The sequence below is a fragment of the Penicillium griseofulvum genome (genome assembly GCF_001561935.1).
Source record: "Penicillium griseofulvum strain PG3 chromosome Unknown contig_84, whole genome shotgun sequence".
Lineage (NCBI taxonomy): Eukaryota > Fungi > Ascomycota > Eurotiomycetes > Eurotiales > Aspergillaceae > Penicillium > Penicillium griseofulvum.
The window spans coordinates 1,733,119-1,749,409 of record NW_024467475.1 but is presented as its reverse complement, the minus strand read 5'-3'; the positions used below and the strand labels follow the sequence as shown (position 1 = coordinate 1,749,409).

Here is a 16,291-nt window from a genome sequence, read left to right as displayed (position 1 = left end):
CCTGGATTGTGACTTGCTTGGCTCTGGATATGGCACAAGAGACATTACTCCGTACGAGCGTGTCTTTGGTGGTATCTTTTGTGATATAGAAACCGTAGAATGGCGCACGCGACTACCTTGGATGGTATTTTCCCCATCTTCTCGGACTAAAATTCACATTAGTAACTGACATGCCAGTTCGATTATCCTTTTTAAAAACCGGCTGCTAAGTAAAATCAGGCTCAAGCATACTTCGTTCCCGAAAGAATCGATCCGCATGTAAATATTATGCAGAAGTACGAGATATCAGTTTATGACGACATCCAAACAGAAATTTTAAAAAAGAATACTCTTCGCAGAGACTATTACCTTCCTAACCTGTTTGAAAATCCGGGCCTACGGAGTACAGAACTCCACATTGGAGAATGCCCTTGGGGCCGCCCCTATATATTCAGCCGCACACTACGGACCACCACGGAGGGATCTGTTCGATATAATTCATACCCTCTGTGTTATACTCATTTTTCAAATCAGTTTCACTGTCATGGCTGCCTACTCAAACCCAATAGTGCAAGTCTAACATTGTTATATAATTGTGCTTTATCAACATTGTCACACAGCAACAGTCTACAAACCTTTCGAAAAAGTAGCCGGAACCAGAAATCAATTATCTATTTATCTCACTGCAGCCGTCTTCTTTTAGCCTCGTGCTCACACCCTTCAACACTCAATATACTCCACTGCCGACGATATATTATCGAAGGCAACTGTCGGGGCTGATGATCATAGATACTATATGAGGGTTGCGTACTTTTATTCCACATCATACGGGCCTATTCGTCAGCATCCTGCAAAGGTAGACGAGATACACAAGTTTTGTCTTCACGCTGGAGACGAGGGAGATTCAAAAGGACCGACGGCCCATCGATGACAACACCATCAATGGTAATAGTGGTTGGAATGGTGTTCTGCCTCAGTAATGCAGATCTTGGAGTGTCTTCAAAGTAGTAAAGGAGATCGAAACCCAATTCTCCGGTTCGAGGCGTGATGTTCACACCCCCGGCAGAAACACCGTCTCTCTCTTCGTTGTGTTCGAATAGCAAAGCCTCGGTCTAGGCATTGAAGCTTCCATTGTGGGATAGGAGGACTTGGGTCTTCTGGTGACACATTTCGAATGGATAATATTGAGTCAAGAATAACCAGGCGATTCAAATCACAACTCAAACAGACGGGAACCGCAAATCGATGGGGTGTTTCACTAAGGATTTCTGTAGCATGTCGAAGATCTGCTCCTCTGGCAGTCCCACATTAATATCCATGATTATCTCCTCATCGTGGACTCTTCTTCGCTGTAACCGGACTCTCCATCCGGCACGGCACATACGTGCAATTCTATCTCTCTCTGATTTGGAGAGAAAGGTCCATCCGCGTCCTCTTGAAACTCTTTTTGCTTCACCGGAAAGTGCGTCGGTCGCTAAAAGGTAGCTTCTGGGAATTAATTAGGAAACAAACCAGTTCGGAACTAGGAGCAATTGAAATTACTTTGAAGGAATCAGAATGACCACACCAAAGTCGATTCCAGAGGAGGAGAGCTGGGATTGGACTAGAATAGACCAATGAGCGCAGCCTTTTTGATATGAACCAGTTGCTTTCGCGGGCAGCATTGACGAGACAATCGTCTCTTCTGTTTGGTACCAATAAGAAGATGTAGAAAATGCTGTAAAACTAGGTCCCCAAATTGCTTGAGGATCGTTTTTAGAAGATGGTTCCATTCTGCTTCCAAATTGTCAAGATTGGAGGAAGCTTCACGCAGCATGGTCAATGCGATACTGCCTGTCTCTAAAGATGACTGGGATTCGGGTGGTATGATTTCTGAGCAGGCATCTGCCAGTGCGGCTAAAGACGGCTCTGACTGAAACAACCAGGATGTTTCAATCCAAGCTGTGACAGGTAGTGGATGGTTGAAAAACTTTGTCAGGATGCCAAATAGGTTGTCTTGTGCATGAATTTTTAATGCTGAGGTAGGCTTTGAAGCTTTGGCACGAAGTCCTTGAATCGCATGCTGAGGCCAATGGTGGGCGTAGGCAACGAAAGGGAATATTTGCGCGACATGATCTGCAACTGCGGAAGATGCCGCCTGACAGACAGAGCTAAAGGGAAGATCGTGTAGGATATAAGACAAAGAGATGGTGGAGAGAGCAAGGTGAGCTCTTCGCTGGTTCACAGTAAAAGGACTACCACTTTGCCGCTCATCATGACTCGTGATGAAATCACGGAACGACGAATGAGCGAATCTAACCCTCTTATCATAATCAACCTCCACTAAGCTGCAGAAAATGACAGGAAGTATTGTCTCAAAGTCGACAATGATGTTAGAAGCCTCCGTGACAGTTCCGGGAGTAATGGCTATAGCAAACTCGAGCTCTGAGACGGAGACAGGACGTAAAACAGCAGTAAGGATCTCGAATATCTTCAGTATTTGATCTTTCTCTTTCCGATACCCTCGTTCGAGAACCTTGAGGATTTTCCTCGAAGAACGGTTCCCAGGCAGATGCAAATCGTTCTATTACATGGCACAACTTGGATAGCTTTCGTCCATTGCGCACCTCTTTGCATTTCGTCTGTAGGTCGTGAAGCATATCTCTTGGGTTATGGAATTCTTTGAAAATGGTTTTCTCCTAGCTACTCAGAGAGTTCCGGAAGTTCTGGATGACATCTTCAAACACATTAGTTGCATCGAAGTCTGCTTTTTGGTTCGGTAGCGTCTGGTAGAACCTGACTGGAGTCTTGCGAGGATGACATTTCGGAAAGACATAGTACAATGAACACAGCTTGATCTGGGTAGAAAAGAGATCAAACTATCAAAGAGGGGAGAGATCTTGAATTGTCGGTGATTTGTGTTTTCTTGATCTGATTGGAGCAAAGTGTCGTGGCGGTGAAGTATAGAATGAGGAGGAGACTAAGACGAAAGAACATTCAATTTCATCTAGATTAGTTACTTGATCATTGATCTCCCAAGACCCTAGGAGTCCACCAATACGAAAACGTATATGTGCACGATAACATCCCATCCCAGCTGACCTACAATCAGCACACCCGAAAACTGCACCAGATCTGGATCTCGCAGGTTATACAGTAGTACGATACATGCACGACCTGACACAGATGCATCCAGCATCAACCCAGAAAGAAGACGGAGGTCTGAAAGGGTTAGGAGCTGGAATATTTGTAGCAAGTGCGTGTGCCATTCTGCCTGTTCGGGTTGGAGGCTGGGAAGGACTGGGGAGGGTTGTTTGTGGGACTTGAGGACATGCGCTTGGGGAGGGAGGTTTGTGTATCCTGGTGTACTTTGGTGGTACTGGGATCTATGGAGATGTAGATGTGGATGTAGATGGAGGTAGTAATCTATGTATACATAAAGATTAATGTAAAACCTTGTGTAGCTTAGTTGTGTTGGGATATACCATGCGAAGTATGACCGTTTTCAAATCAAGGTATTATAGATTCATCTGGTGTGATAATACCATGTTAATCTATATTCCACTGTAAGTAATCTAGATACTGTTATACAAAGGGTTTACCTCGACCTAACGCTAGTAAGAAAAGTCAAGCAAGGTATAAGAACTAGTACCTAAATTGATAGGATGATCTTTCAAACTAGATACCAGAATAGGAAATTCCAATAGATAATGCCAAAGGAACGACCTGGCTGAACCCGAGAAAAGAAACCGGTTAAGGATTAGGAATGTGCCAGACATCTTCCAATCTTAAATCCTACGTGTCATGTGTGCTCCGGAGGTAATCAAATTCAGAAGTGGGGGGTATAGAAAGAGGAAACAAGAAAAGTTGAGTATAACTCAAAAGACTCGAAAAAAGGGAAATGGTAAGAAATATAAATAAGAAGTGAAATGAAAGAAGCCGTTCAACAGCTTGCACCAAACACCCGAACCGAAACCATATATCTCAAGACGAGAAAAGTCCATTATAGACCTAAACCAGATTCAGCCAGACGGAAAATTCCAACCGGGCGTAAACCCAGGATAAAACGCCGAGTCGTGCGTCTGGAAATGGAACTCGCCCATCATCTCCGCTGAGAGATTCCCGGTTAAATGGATGGGGTGGGTATGAGATTCCGCCATGAGGCCCGGGGGTAATCTAGCCAGCACGGGCTTCACATCCTGCTGGGGCGTACCGGGATCGCAGCATCCATCCAGGACATACGGGAAGGACTCGTGGTGCGCATGTTGATGATGGTGCGAAGATGTAGAGGGCATATCAACATGGGGCGCGATATCAGGGCCCATGTCTGGCACGCTCATGGATGAGCGTTGCTGCAGCGCCACTAGGTCGTGGTACCCTGCGTCTGGGTAGCTGTAGCTTGTTTGCTGGACGGGCTGGAGATCCCACTGCCAGCTTGTTGTTGTACGGCTGGGCACGGATATGGGTGTTTGGATTGGACATGGTGGGCGGGAGAGGGTTGGGGATGGCTCTGGGGGTGTTGTTGGTTCTGGAGATGGCTCTGCTGTGACGCTGCATTCGGTGGAAGTTGATAGCAGTCGTAGGTAGCGCAGATCCTCTGAGTCTTCGTCTGGCTCGTCTGCGTTTTCTTCGGCTTGTTTGATTAGGCCTAGACGGTCGAGGATTGCGTGTGTTAAGGGGTGTCCGTCTGGGGCTTCGGCAAGTGGATCGCCCGGGAAGCCTTCGTTGTTGATGCAGAATTTGTATAGTTTCTGAAGGGCTTTTACGACCAGGGAATGGTGGGATTCGAGCATTTCGACGAATCTGTGCGTGGTATGTCTATGAGCCTTTGAGGATATGTGTGTATTTGGGCTTCTGCATGTACTCACCCTCGAGAATATACTTTGGTCTGAGTGGCCTTTCTTTCACGGAATAGACAAGGGTGGTTGTATACCGAGCAGCGGTTGCAAGGCTGTTTCCCATCACACTGAGATGGGTTAGTCAAATCGCAATCTCGCGATATCAGTTTGACATACCTTGGTCTTCTTCACGCGACAGCGATCACAGGCCTTCAAAACATGCTTACGCTTGACTCGGAAGACGCGCTGGTCGCGCTTGTCTTCGCCAGTCCGGGCCCGATGTTCCAGTTCTGACAATGAAGCTACAGCCGTAAAATCATCAATGCTATGTGGGAAACCTTTGGGACGAAGCTTTGGCTGCCACGACATGGTTGATTGTATCATATTGGAAACTCCACCAGAAACCAAGCAAGGGAGGTAGATATTTCAAAGAGTTGAGAGGGAGGAGAGAGATTTCAAGAAGAGGGGCAGAGCTTTGGCCATCAAAAGTAAAAGAACAGAAAAAGAAAGAAATCGAGCAGGTGGGGATGATAATGAAAGCTTCAGCCGCCCCCCGCGGAGAGAAGTGACGTGGAGAGAATGTTCAAAGCGTTCGAGGACATGTGGTAGATTCCCATGTAGCCAGGCAGGCACTTAGGCTGCTCAGGTAGAGATCACAATCGGTCCGAGCCGTGTAGATCCTAGTCATTTGGGCAGAAAGGAGGATCAAGCCCAGGTAACGTTCTTGTCACACGATTTTCCCCTCTTATGCTGACACTGCACGTCAGAAACACACGTGCCTGGAAGGACTCTGTGAAAGATCCAATCAGTTCTGCAGTGCGAGATAAAAATATCAAGTCGGTGAAAAGGACATCCTTGTTACCTGCACCGAAACGTGGTACAATGTGATATGTCAAGAGAATTATGTAGAATTGTCAGGTGCTTTGTTGAAGAAGTTGAAAAGAGAAGTACTTTTGATAGCGGGGTTTATTTGATAGAGGCCATCTACTTTTCTATTTCTTCGTACAATCATTATACCCTGGTACTGCCTGCATTCTCGCACAATGATCAGATCCCTAGCCCTAATCTGAACAAGTCTGTCTAGATCTTTGCATTGATTCCTTTTCTATTTCTATTCGTGTACCATGTGTAGAGTACTCAGCTGCTGCAATACCATCCAGTGTGTTACTGCTCTGTACTTCATTGATACAGAATCCTGAATCCCAGGTTTGCCACCGTCTAGACCAAATGCAATGAAATCCATCTGAACCTGTGCAATGCATCAATAGCTATTCCATCGCTCAGCTGTGACAAGGCAGGGAACAGGGAACAGTACAGACACACAGATTCTTTCTTCCCGATTCCACATGAATTCTATGTTGGTCATACAAGAACAGAATGGATGATCAAGTATTGATTGCTGTATGCATATTTTCAAAAGCAAACAAGGCAGACATATAAAGCTGGCCCTATGGAAAGGGCTTGATACTAGCACCTGCATCCAACATGCAGTTCACTCGTTCACCGACAGATTCCAATTTCAAGTAGAGAGCACGAGGTCATAAGAGTTCTCTGACTTGGCATTGACAAATGGAAAAGGGAGAAAAAGCAAAAGGATAAAAGCAGGGGAAATGCAATATGTAATATCAGACGGATCAAATATAGGAAGATCTAAACTTGAAGAAGTCAAGCCTAAACATCAGATATCAGACCCAATGTACGAAGTAATCCAACCCCAAATTTGCTTTAAAGGGGAAACGAAAACGAAACGAGAAAGTGATGCGGGAAATCAGATTTAGCCCTTAGAGCCAATAAGCACCAACACCAACACAGCCCTGAAATGGACCTGTCAGAACACCGATCAGCAGATAAAAAAGCAAAAGAATCAGGGCTCTCGCGAAAAAAGATTGTTTGCTTTCGAAATTTGCTCATCTCACACCCCCGGTCCGTCGGGGAGCAAAATGCTCGCTTCACCCTTAGCAAGCAAATCAAAGCTCTCCTCGCTGGTCGCCGTACTAGGCGAGTGATCTGGCGGTAACGGGTACACACTCTTTTCCATATCCACCGTATCAAACGAGTGTCGCTGAGCCTGATCCTGAACCTGCCATCGACGATCCCCTACCCATTCAACGCCATCTCCGACCCCACTCATGTCCGCCCTGCGACGTTCCTGCTCGCGCTCCAGGAGAGGCAGCTCAGCGCCAGGTGTTTCACTTTCCTGCCCGAGCTCTAGGGGCAGGTGTCGCCGATGCCATTCGCCCACGAACATCCCGTCCGGGTCGACCTCCGAACGCACCTTCATCCACGACTCCATATCGGGCCCGTAGGAAGCGCCTAGCTCGTGTGGACTTAGTGTGGTGAAATTCTTCGCCCAGTGCGGCTTCGCGCCCATCTCCCGCATCAACCACTCGAAGGCTTCGTAGTAGCGTTCTCTGCACGGCGGGTCACGGAGATAGGGACGATAAAGTGTTGCATTGAGGTAGAGCGTCGGGCCGTCACGACACGTCGGGTCGAGGAATGGACGGGGCTTGGTGTTCAGCGAGGTATCGGAGACCCGCACTTCAACTGGACAGTGCACGTACAGACCCTTTGGTGAAAAGGGGATGCGCGCGGTCTCAGTGTCACCGTTCAGCCAAGCCGAAAGCCGACCGATAGTCTCTGGGCCCTTTTCCAGCGGAAGCGCCCATTCATTCACGAACTGCGAATACAGACAATTCATCAACAATCCCTCGCGGGCGGGCTCAACGGCCTCGGTGACAGTCGATCCAGCCCGGAAACCATGCTGCATACCAAAGACGAACCATTCGACCCACGGCAGGATGCGCGGGAAGTACGAGGACAGCGCGAGGAGATTATGGTAGATATGGTAGCCTAGGGAGTCGCCGTAGAAGCTTTTCGGGGGCGCGCGCAGCGGGAGGTCTGTTTTATCAGCACGCCACACAATGGCGCTTTTCTCATAAGGCATCCACCAAACGCGCACGAACTCATGCGAAGTCCATAGACCGGTGGACCATTCGTCCAGCACGCGCGATAGCGAATAGCGCTCCTGGCGCCAGGCGATATCGAATGTGTGCGTCGCCTTGAAGGTGACTTCGACGACGATTCCGAGCGCTCCGAGCGATACCAGACCCGCGCGGAATAGATCCGGGTTGTTTGTCGGACTGCAGCGGACTAGCTGGCCATTGGCGAGTACCAGGCCGAGGGAGTCGATGCATTCCGATACCAGGCCGTGGCGTAGGGAGCTGCCGTGCGTACCAGTGGCGATGACGCCTGCTATGGACTGGCTGTCGATGCTACCCAGGTTTTCGAGTGTCAGGCCATGTTTTGCCAGTTGTTCGCCCAGATCCTTCAATCGGATGCCTGCTTCGACGGTCACGGAGCCGGTTGATGGGTCGACGTGGAGGATGCGGTTAAAGTCGTCGAGATTGACGAGCCAGGATGAGGTGCAGGTTAAATCGGAGGGTGAATGGCCGCTGCCAACTGTTACGATGCGACGGCGACATCGACGGGCGAGAGTTACCAGCTGCTGGATCTCTGGAATGGTTTGTGGGCGGATGTACAACTCTGGGCGCGAGAAGAATGTCTTGGCCCATGTATGATGTAGATGATCGGTCGATGAGCGGAACGGTACCGCGGGGTCGAGCTTCGAGAGCTCACGAAGAATGGAAGGGTCCATGGCTTTCTCTAATTACGCCATTGGGGAAGAGTAGAAAGGAAAAATTTAATGTGATGGCGACATCCTAGATCGGATGATTTTTTTTTATCTCCGTCGCTCTCCGTTCCCGTAAATCTTCTGGCCTATACTACCCTAAATTACCCTAAATATCCGAATATCTTGTTTTAATTTATACCCTTAGATTGATAACCTTATGAAACTTGAAATTGAAAAAAAGCCTAAATACACCCTCAAATGCGAATTCCACCTATCTACATCCCCAGATGCTCCAGTTCCCTCTATGGCGCAAATATGGCACAAGTACATAGGACTCCGTGCTTTGTAGACCCTGTACAAATCGCAATATGCACAAATTCAAAGCAGAAGCCCTTAAAAAAAATCAGATAAAAAAAAGACAAATCTCACTCATTCTCCTCTGGTGATCGAATCGCCTCGATAACAACATCGAGAGAGAACACGAAAGGCGCATTCTGGGTGCGAGGGTTCCATTTACGGAATGCGCTTTGGCAGCGGTCGGAGACGCCACCGATGGCTACGTAGCTTTTGGGGATGAATGGTCGATCCTGTAGGGATGTGGCCAGGATACCATATTCATGCGCGAAGACCACTGCCGAAGCGAATTCGGCAGACTTCTGTGAGGCTTGATCGCCGATAATACTGTAAAGAAATTAGTGTCTGTCGATTGAAGGGCATGTTGATTGGGTAGCACTTACACGTATATCTCAAAGAAGGTGTCCAGAACGTAAACGTCTTTATCGGTGATGTCCCGGTAGCAGAATGGCTCGATTTCCTGAATGCAATCGTTGGGTTTGACCACTGGCGAACCTGAGCCTGGACGGCGAAGATTCCAGAACCGAGTTGGCTGGTTGGGTTCGTGGTCGACCCGGAGGAGGCGCGTGCGGAAGTGGTTGTACTTCGGCTTGAGCTGCCAGTGATCTTGGCACATGTGTGGCGCGGCCTCCCTGGGGCCTGCGAAGACATCGAAGAATTCCTCCGGCTCTTCGCCCTCGGCGACTTCTTCAAATTCTCCAGTCAGACCTAGGTCCATGCCAATAAGTCGGGCTGCACCGGTTTCTTCGGGGCCACTACCTTTGCCCTTCCATAGGTAGAGCTTGCCAAAGGGTGCGGAGACAACATATGGGAAACCAGAGCAGAGATTGCGCAGTGAGTAGTCCACCTCGTCAAAGGTCATCTCGCCCAGGTGTTTCCGTCCACAAAGCATGTAGAGAGCCGATGAATTGTGGCGTGAGCTGGATCCACGACGCGTAATCATAATGCCACCAAGCGCTTGAATGAATCGCTTGGGTTCATTGCCTTGTCGAATGACTTGCAACTTGGAGCTATTATCACGGGCGACTTTGCGCGCGAATGGCAGTTCATCCTCCACCGAGGATTCCGGGACATCATCTCCACGCCAGAGGTATACTTCCGAAGTGCTGCTTCGTCCGGACTCGAATACGTGCACGCAGAGATACATGCTACCTTGGTATAGAATGTACTCCTGGTGGGAAGGAAGTTCCTGACGTCTCCCATCACCTGTGAGCTCCCAGATCTGTAGCCTCACGGTCCTGATCTTTGCATCGTCCGGTTTACGCATCAGCATCAGCTGCGGATCAATGTCCATCCGGTTTCGAGCATTGGGGAATGTTTTGAAGAAGCCCGCAATGACTTCACGTGCCTCACTAGCTTGAGCAACAAGTGATGGAGCAGACATCTTCCTTGAAAGTCTGCGCGGATCGGTTGGCTTGTGAAGCATAACATTACCGTCTTTAGGGGGCACTGGCGGGGAGGGATGGCTCATGGGCCGTGAGACGGAACTGCGTGCTGACTCGATGGTAACACCGACTGGGGGGATGCTCTTCTCCTGACTCATGCGTGAATCCATCTGGTTCTCTTTGTGACTTGTTCGGAGAGGGGATGGCGATGAGGACGCAAACCGGTTTTGCTGGCCCCATTGTGACTTGGGTGTTGCAGGCAAGGGGGACGTGGGCGATTCGGACTTCGGCGGGACGGGCGGTGCGCTTGATGAACTCACCTCTCCAGGGGTTTCGGGGTCTCTGGGTGTCGCCTCAAGATTGGGGGAGGGAAAAATGGTGAAATCCGTTGCCAGGGAACGGGTCTGAAGTGCTTGCGGGACTCCGCTTTGAGGCGTATCGCGTTCGAGGGTATCCTGGGGAGGAGTGGTCACCTCCGGAGGTTGCTCGGTGACTGGGCTGTCTGAACGGGAGTCTTTGATGTCAGGAAATGGGTCTTCATCAGGCTGTGACAAGTGCTCCGAATCGATTTCCAAGGATTCAACAGGGATTATAGGAGTTTGTGACGGGGTGGCTTCAAAGCATGAAATATCACCAACCTCCTTAGTATCATCCGTAGGGGACGGGGTCGAGACATCAATTGTCTGGGGCAGTCGTCTCTTTGGACCTCTGGCACGACCCTTTGTGATGTGCGTGAGAGGAGCAGACGGCGAAGCAGGGTCTTTCTGCGCGGTGACAGATGTTGGCAGCTGCTTCTTCGACACATCGCCGGCAGGCGCGCCACGAGAAAGTAGGCCAGCTAGCGCAGGGTTGATTCGGCCTGCCAATTTGTTTTTAGGTGCCATACTTGGAGTCACCGTAGCCTCTGCGGCAGGCGCCGGTGGCCATTGACGAACTGGGCGGAGTGTCTTGACTGAAGGCTCCTGCATTTTAACTACGCTGGGCTCGATTGGTGCAACGACTTCACGTGTTCCCTCTTTGTTTGCTGAAGATACCACCTCGGGAGTCTTGTTGTAGTCGTTCGCCGCCGGGGTTGCCTCTAGCTCCTCGTCAATAGGATCATCGGCAGGGAATGGCGACACTGGCTGCGATTCCTGAGATGCTCGCGAGGAACTGGTTCCCTTCAAGGGCCATCCCGGCTCATCATTGGCAGTAAATGGTGACGATGGCTGTGGTTCTTGGGAAATTCGCGATGGACTGGTGCCTTTGAAAGATGAACTCGGGGACGACAATACTGGTCTGTCCTGCGAAAGCCGAGAGCCCAAGCTTTTAACGGGCGATATCGGCTCACCCACAAGTGGTTGCTTGATGCTATTTGCCCGGGTCATATTCTGACGCATGGCAATTGCTTCTGGTATGACCTCGGCTGGTTTTGGTGCATCCCGCTCTCCAGCGGTGTTCCGTCTGATGGAGCCTCCGCCAGCTTTCATCTCATCTTTGCGTGACACAAGGCTCTTTCTAAATTCATCGACTCTCTCGGTCTTTTTGGGTCCACCGGTGGTGTTCAAAGCAGCTTTTCCTCGTAGTATATTGCCCTTGAGCTCGTCGGGAGCAACATAGTTGCGAGTTTCAGTCTTTTTGAGACGTCCAAATACGTTCTTAAATTCTGGTTCTTGGTTTTCCCCGCTATCTTTGACGACTTCTCGTTTCCGTAGGTTTGCCCGGAAGTCCACCACAGGAGATTGTGGCTTCACCTTGGGTGAAATGGGCCCCCGTGAGGAAGTAGAGACAGAAAAGTTTGGTTTGGGGCTCAGCGAGTCGGGAGGGGCCCTGCGAGTGGGAGTAGCTTGAGGCTCAGTGGTGACTTCGGACGCTTCAGATGCCGGTAATTCATTCCCTTTTTCAGCGGGGGAGGCAGATTTAGGTTCCTCTGTCGATGCACCGCCTGTTAGGGCATTCAGGGCTTCATCGACATGCGATGGAGCAGCCGGGGTTTCCTCTTCTGTTTGTCCGGCGTTAGGGCTACCGAGAACCAACGGAGATACCGGGACTATCTCCTTCAATTTTGCTTCGGGGGTGCCAGGGATCGAGGGACTCGAAATGCCCGGTCTCTTCGAAGGGGACTCCGACGGAGACTCAGGTACGGTCTCCTTGGCAAGGCTTCCAGAAACTGAGGGACCAGAGACACTTGGCCTCTTGAGTGGGAATTCCACTGGAGGCTCAGAGATAGAGTTCCGGTGGAGTGATGAGCCCGAGACACTTGGCTTTCTAAAAGGGAATGACGAGGGAGACTCGGGTACTGTTTCTATGAGCTTGGCTTCAGGGCTTCCGCCGACTGATTCTCCAGAGGTACCAGGCCTCTTGAAAGGGAATTCTGAAGGGGTTTCTGAGACAGAGTTCCTATGAAACGATGAACCCGAGACGCTTGGCTTCTTGAAGGGGAATCCAGATGGAGACTCAGGTATTGCCTCCTTTGCAGGGCTCGTCGGAAGTGATGGGCCAGAGACACCAACTTTTTTCAGAGAGAATCCAGATGGAGACTCAGGAACTGCCTCCTTCGTAGGGCTCGTAGGAAGTGATGGACCAGAGGCACCAACTTTCTTCAGAGGAAACCCTAATGGAGATTCGGGAACACCATCCTTAATAGGACTTGTAGGAAGGGATGGACCAGATCCAGGTAGTTTCGTTTGAGTTCCCGGCGGGGGTGTTCGCATCAAACCGAGAGGGGTGACTTCTTTGAAATTGTTGACTCGTCCAAAATCCACGCTACCTCGCGATTGTCGATCTTTAGCCCAATTAGGCTGCGACGGGGGTCTTGTTGTTTGTCGTGGTAGCTCTGGTCGGTTAAGGGCACTCTCCAACCAAGAAGCCTTATTGGGGCTCCAGCGTCTAGAATCCATGGTTTTCGAGACGAAACCACTTTCACTCCCATCTGCAGTTGCAGAACTAGCAGAACGCGAGTGAGTCGGTCGGAATGATTTTCCTGGACTTTCAAAATTCACACTGTCTCTATCAGGTCCAGAAGGTGTGGTTGGTCGTTCGGTTGTCTCAGTGTGTGCCTCACTGTGACTGGAGCCTGGTCGCAGGAGAGTTGAAGGATCACGAGCAACTCGCCCAAGAGTTGGAGGGGTCATTTCACCCAAACTTGGACCTGCCACACTGCTTCGATTTGACACAATGGAATTTGACCGCCCAAGTCCCTGCGGAATTTGCCCACTCCACCTTTTCGACACACTATCTGATCTTCTCATCATAGCACTCTGAACAAAGCCTCCTAAGCCCTTGGTGGGCGAGGTCGACCGGCTTCGCTCTGGTGACATCCGTCGCTGTGTTGGAGACGGCACAGATTCCTCAAAGGAATCATTCTGTCGAGGTTCGAGCTTCGTGGTCTCTGACAGATGCACTGGCGACCCCAACCCGGCTGAAACCGATGATACGGAGAAGCGATGGCTCATGTTGCTATCGCGAGACCCTGTTCTCGGAGGTGACGATGACCTCTCTTCTACTGCCTCAAGTTTATCTAGTTCAGTACTTGATTCTTCGCCCACTTCCGGCTCTTGGTGCCCCACGCCCACATTTGTGTGGTTATCCTTCTGTTCCTCCTTCCCACTGTATGCTACCGACCCAGCCCCACGGTCCGGTGATGGAGGGAGCACAGGGACATCCTTCGAGGGCCGCGGGAACCCAAATTGGAGTCGAGATAGTGTGTTCTCATCCGATGCCGTAGACAAGTTTCTCAGGTGGCTTGCGCGAGTTGGGGAACGAGTTGGGGATGTTGCAGGTGACATGCCGAAATCCCGTGAGGACGGGCGTTGCTGCCATGATAGAGTCCCCGCGCGGCTGCGGGCCAAAGGTGGTCGTGCCCTTGAGGGTGAATCCATTCCGAGGTCCGGGACCGATCCGCGCCGCTTGTCGGTATTAGAAACCTCCGTGTCTTGACTCAAATCCACGGCGCTCGGCATCGGGGGCTCGGGTCCTGATTCTTGTGGTGTTTGCGGTGTTGGTTCGAGGTGTTCCGGGGGATCGATCGACCGAGGACTAGTAGATGAAGTACTCAGTCGCGCGATATTCAGGGTAGAGGAATCGTCGGTAAGGGCCAGTGATCGTGCACGCTCTGTTTGAGTCATCCGGATATCAGCACATGCAAATGTTGTGACTGCGAATGCTGTGTCAAGGAGAAAAATGCTTACCAGCTCTCCGGGCTTGCCTTTCCTTCCTCCCCTGCATAATCTCTTCCTCCAGTTTCTTGGTGCGCTCATCATCTTCCTTGTCGCGGCGCTCACCTAGTTCCCGGATGCGCTGAAGGAAATCATTGACATCCTCGGAACTCTCATTAGGAACAGTCATGATCTAGGTTGTCATTCATGCAGGCCTAGAAAACAAATGAGGGGGGAAGAAGAAGAAGAGTTGTGTTCTCCGCCCTGTTTAAATTAAAAATCGGGACTTGCGATGATCAACAAAATCATTGGCTCACACACCTCACTTTTTTTTTCTTTCTTAGATCATTTTAACTTATATTTTACTATTATTACTATTGTTACAACTCAATGGATAGATGCATCTCTATACAGGCCAAACTTGAATTAACTTGGAATATTTGTTTACTTATGGAGTTTACATTTCGCCCCGCAGTTTGCCTTCGTTCCATGGTGCTCTTCAGCTTTCTTCCCGGTTTTCTTTTCAGGGGGGAAAAAAACACACTTGGACAGGTGGGATCATATGTGACTATCTAGGTGGATATATCAATTTGTGCCTTGCATATAATATCTAGTGAGAGACAAAATGAAACACAGAACTTTTCTTAGCTTCTTCCTATCGGATATAAGTAGCCTAGTTCCTTTGAATATTTAACTTAGAATATGTAACCAATATTATAAAGAATATGTATAAATTGTACAGCATTGATGGTTCTTAAAGGCTTAGTTTAAACTGGACTGTTCAAACTGGACTACACATTAGTTTATATATATATAATGGGACATAGTCTAATCGGAAGTAGATGAGTAGATCTGAAATTTAAATATAAGCATGGATATCAAGGAAAAAATATATATCAAAAAGGCCGATTTCCCCCCAATGTTCCCTTTAAAGGTCTAGTAAAGGAACAAGCGATCCTTGGCATCTTGTACCACCCATTCTAGACCTTCATTCAAATTCATACTCGTCATTGCACTGCATGGCAAGATAGTCCATTTGTGTGTTTTGATTGAATCCAAGCCAAGACGCTGCAAAAATATTAGCCAAATCCAAACGGCCTCGCCAAATTCCAGAACTTAGAACCTACTTCTCGAACCTCCTGTTCACTCATGCAATTTTCCACATCTGTCTTATTTAAAAATACCAGTAGACTAGCTCCCGTAAGACGCTGATGGAATTTAGTCAAGTTGTGCGGATTGCGGGTGGAAACGTCATCCGTACCTCTTCAAGAAGCAGACCCGAGAGCTCTTGTCGACAATCGTCAACCCGGAGTCGATCGGTGGCATCAACAACCCAGACTAATGTGTCAGTCTTTTCAAAATAATTTTTCCAGTAGGATCGAAGTGTTTTTTGTCCTCCAACATCCCCTTGTGCTGTCAGTATGGTGCATTCCTAGAGATCTGGGTTGGCTCACAGATGTTGAGTTTGTATCTGTGCCGAGTTAGCAGAGCTCGAGATATTAACAAGTAGTAAAATTTACCCCATAAAGTCAATTGTTTTGATAATAAATCCTAGAGTTGGGCTGACTGTTGTGACATCCTCCTTCATAATTCGCTTGACGATGGTCGTCTTGCCCGCATTATCAAGACCCCTGCAATCATTAGCATCTCGATCTGAACGACTGGTCGGAGTCCATACAGCATCAATATACGCATTTCTTTATCCTTTAAGCGGGCCTTTCGAAGTATGGACAACATGGTTGCGGAAATATCCTGCTTGAAATTTTTGTTGGGGGAGTTGGAAAGGGAAAAATGCTGTCTCGGGTTGACCGTCTCTATGGATCGTCTGATATTATATGTCTCCCCATTAATATAGCTTGAATTTCTATTAAAATATGTCTATTCAAATGTCATGTTGGTGTATTCTCTATATTTTGATAGCTTGAATTTCTAGAACTGTATCTAACTCGAGGCCAAGGCAATTGAGCAAATGACTGGTACCAAGTTATA

The 16,291-nt window shown here is 49.0% G+C and overlaps 3 protein-coding genes across 3 annotated transcripts; all 3 read right to left on the bottom strand.

The window, feature by feature from the left end:
- Positions 1 to 3,980: 3,980 nt before the first annotated feature.
- On the bottom strand, positions 3,981 to 5,165 carry PGRI_051850 (Zn(II)2Cys6 transcription factor domain-containing protein; the record flags this gene model as incomplete). The annotated part of the gene is made up of 3 exons (XM_040792898.1): positions 3,981 to 4,761; positions 4,827 to 4,924; positions 4,974 to 5,165. The coding sequence occupies 3 exons, from the start codon at positions 5,163 to 5,165 to the stop codon at positions 3,981 to 3,983; spliced, it is 1,071 nt and encodes a 356-aa protein (XP_040644865.1).
- A 1,543-nt stretch (positions 5,166 to 6,708) lies between these two features.
- Positions 6,709 to 8,451, bottom strand: PGRI_051840 (D-arabinono-1,4-lactone oxidase; the record flags this gene model as incomplete). Its single annotated transcript, XM_040792897.1, has 1 exon — positions 6,709 to 8,451. One exon carries the CDS (start codon positions 8,449 to 8,451, stop codon positions 6,709 to 6,711), a length of 1,743 nt encoding a protein of 580 aa, XP_040644864.1.
- Positions 8,452 to 8,852: 401 nt separating this feature from the next.
- On the bottom strand, positions 8,853 to 16,039 carry PGRI_051830 (putative gelsolin repeat protein; the record flags this gene model as incomplete). Its single annotated transcript, XM_040792896.1, has 8 exons — positions 8,853 to 9,108; positions 9,165 to 14,259; positions 14,336 to 14,495; positions 15,430 to 15,510; positions 15,564 to 15,709; positions 15,757 to 15,773; positions 15,823 to 15,933; positions 15,981 to 16,039. 8 exons carry the CDS (start codon positions 16,037 to 16,039, stop codon positions 8,853 to 8,855), a joined length of 5,925 nt encoding a protein of 1,974 aa, XP_040644863.1.
- Between the last annotated feature and the right edge of the window lie 252 nt (positions 16,040 to 16,291).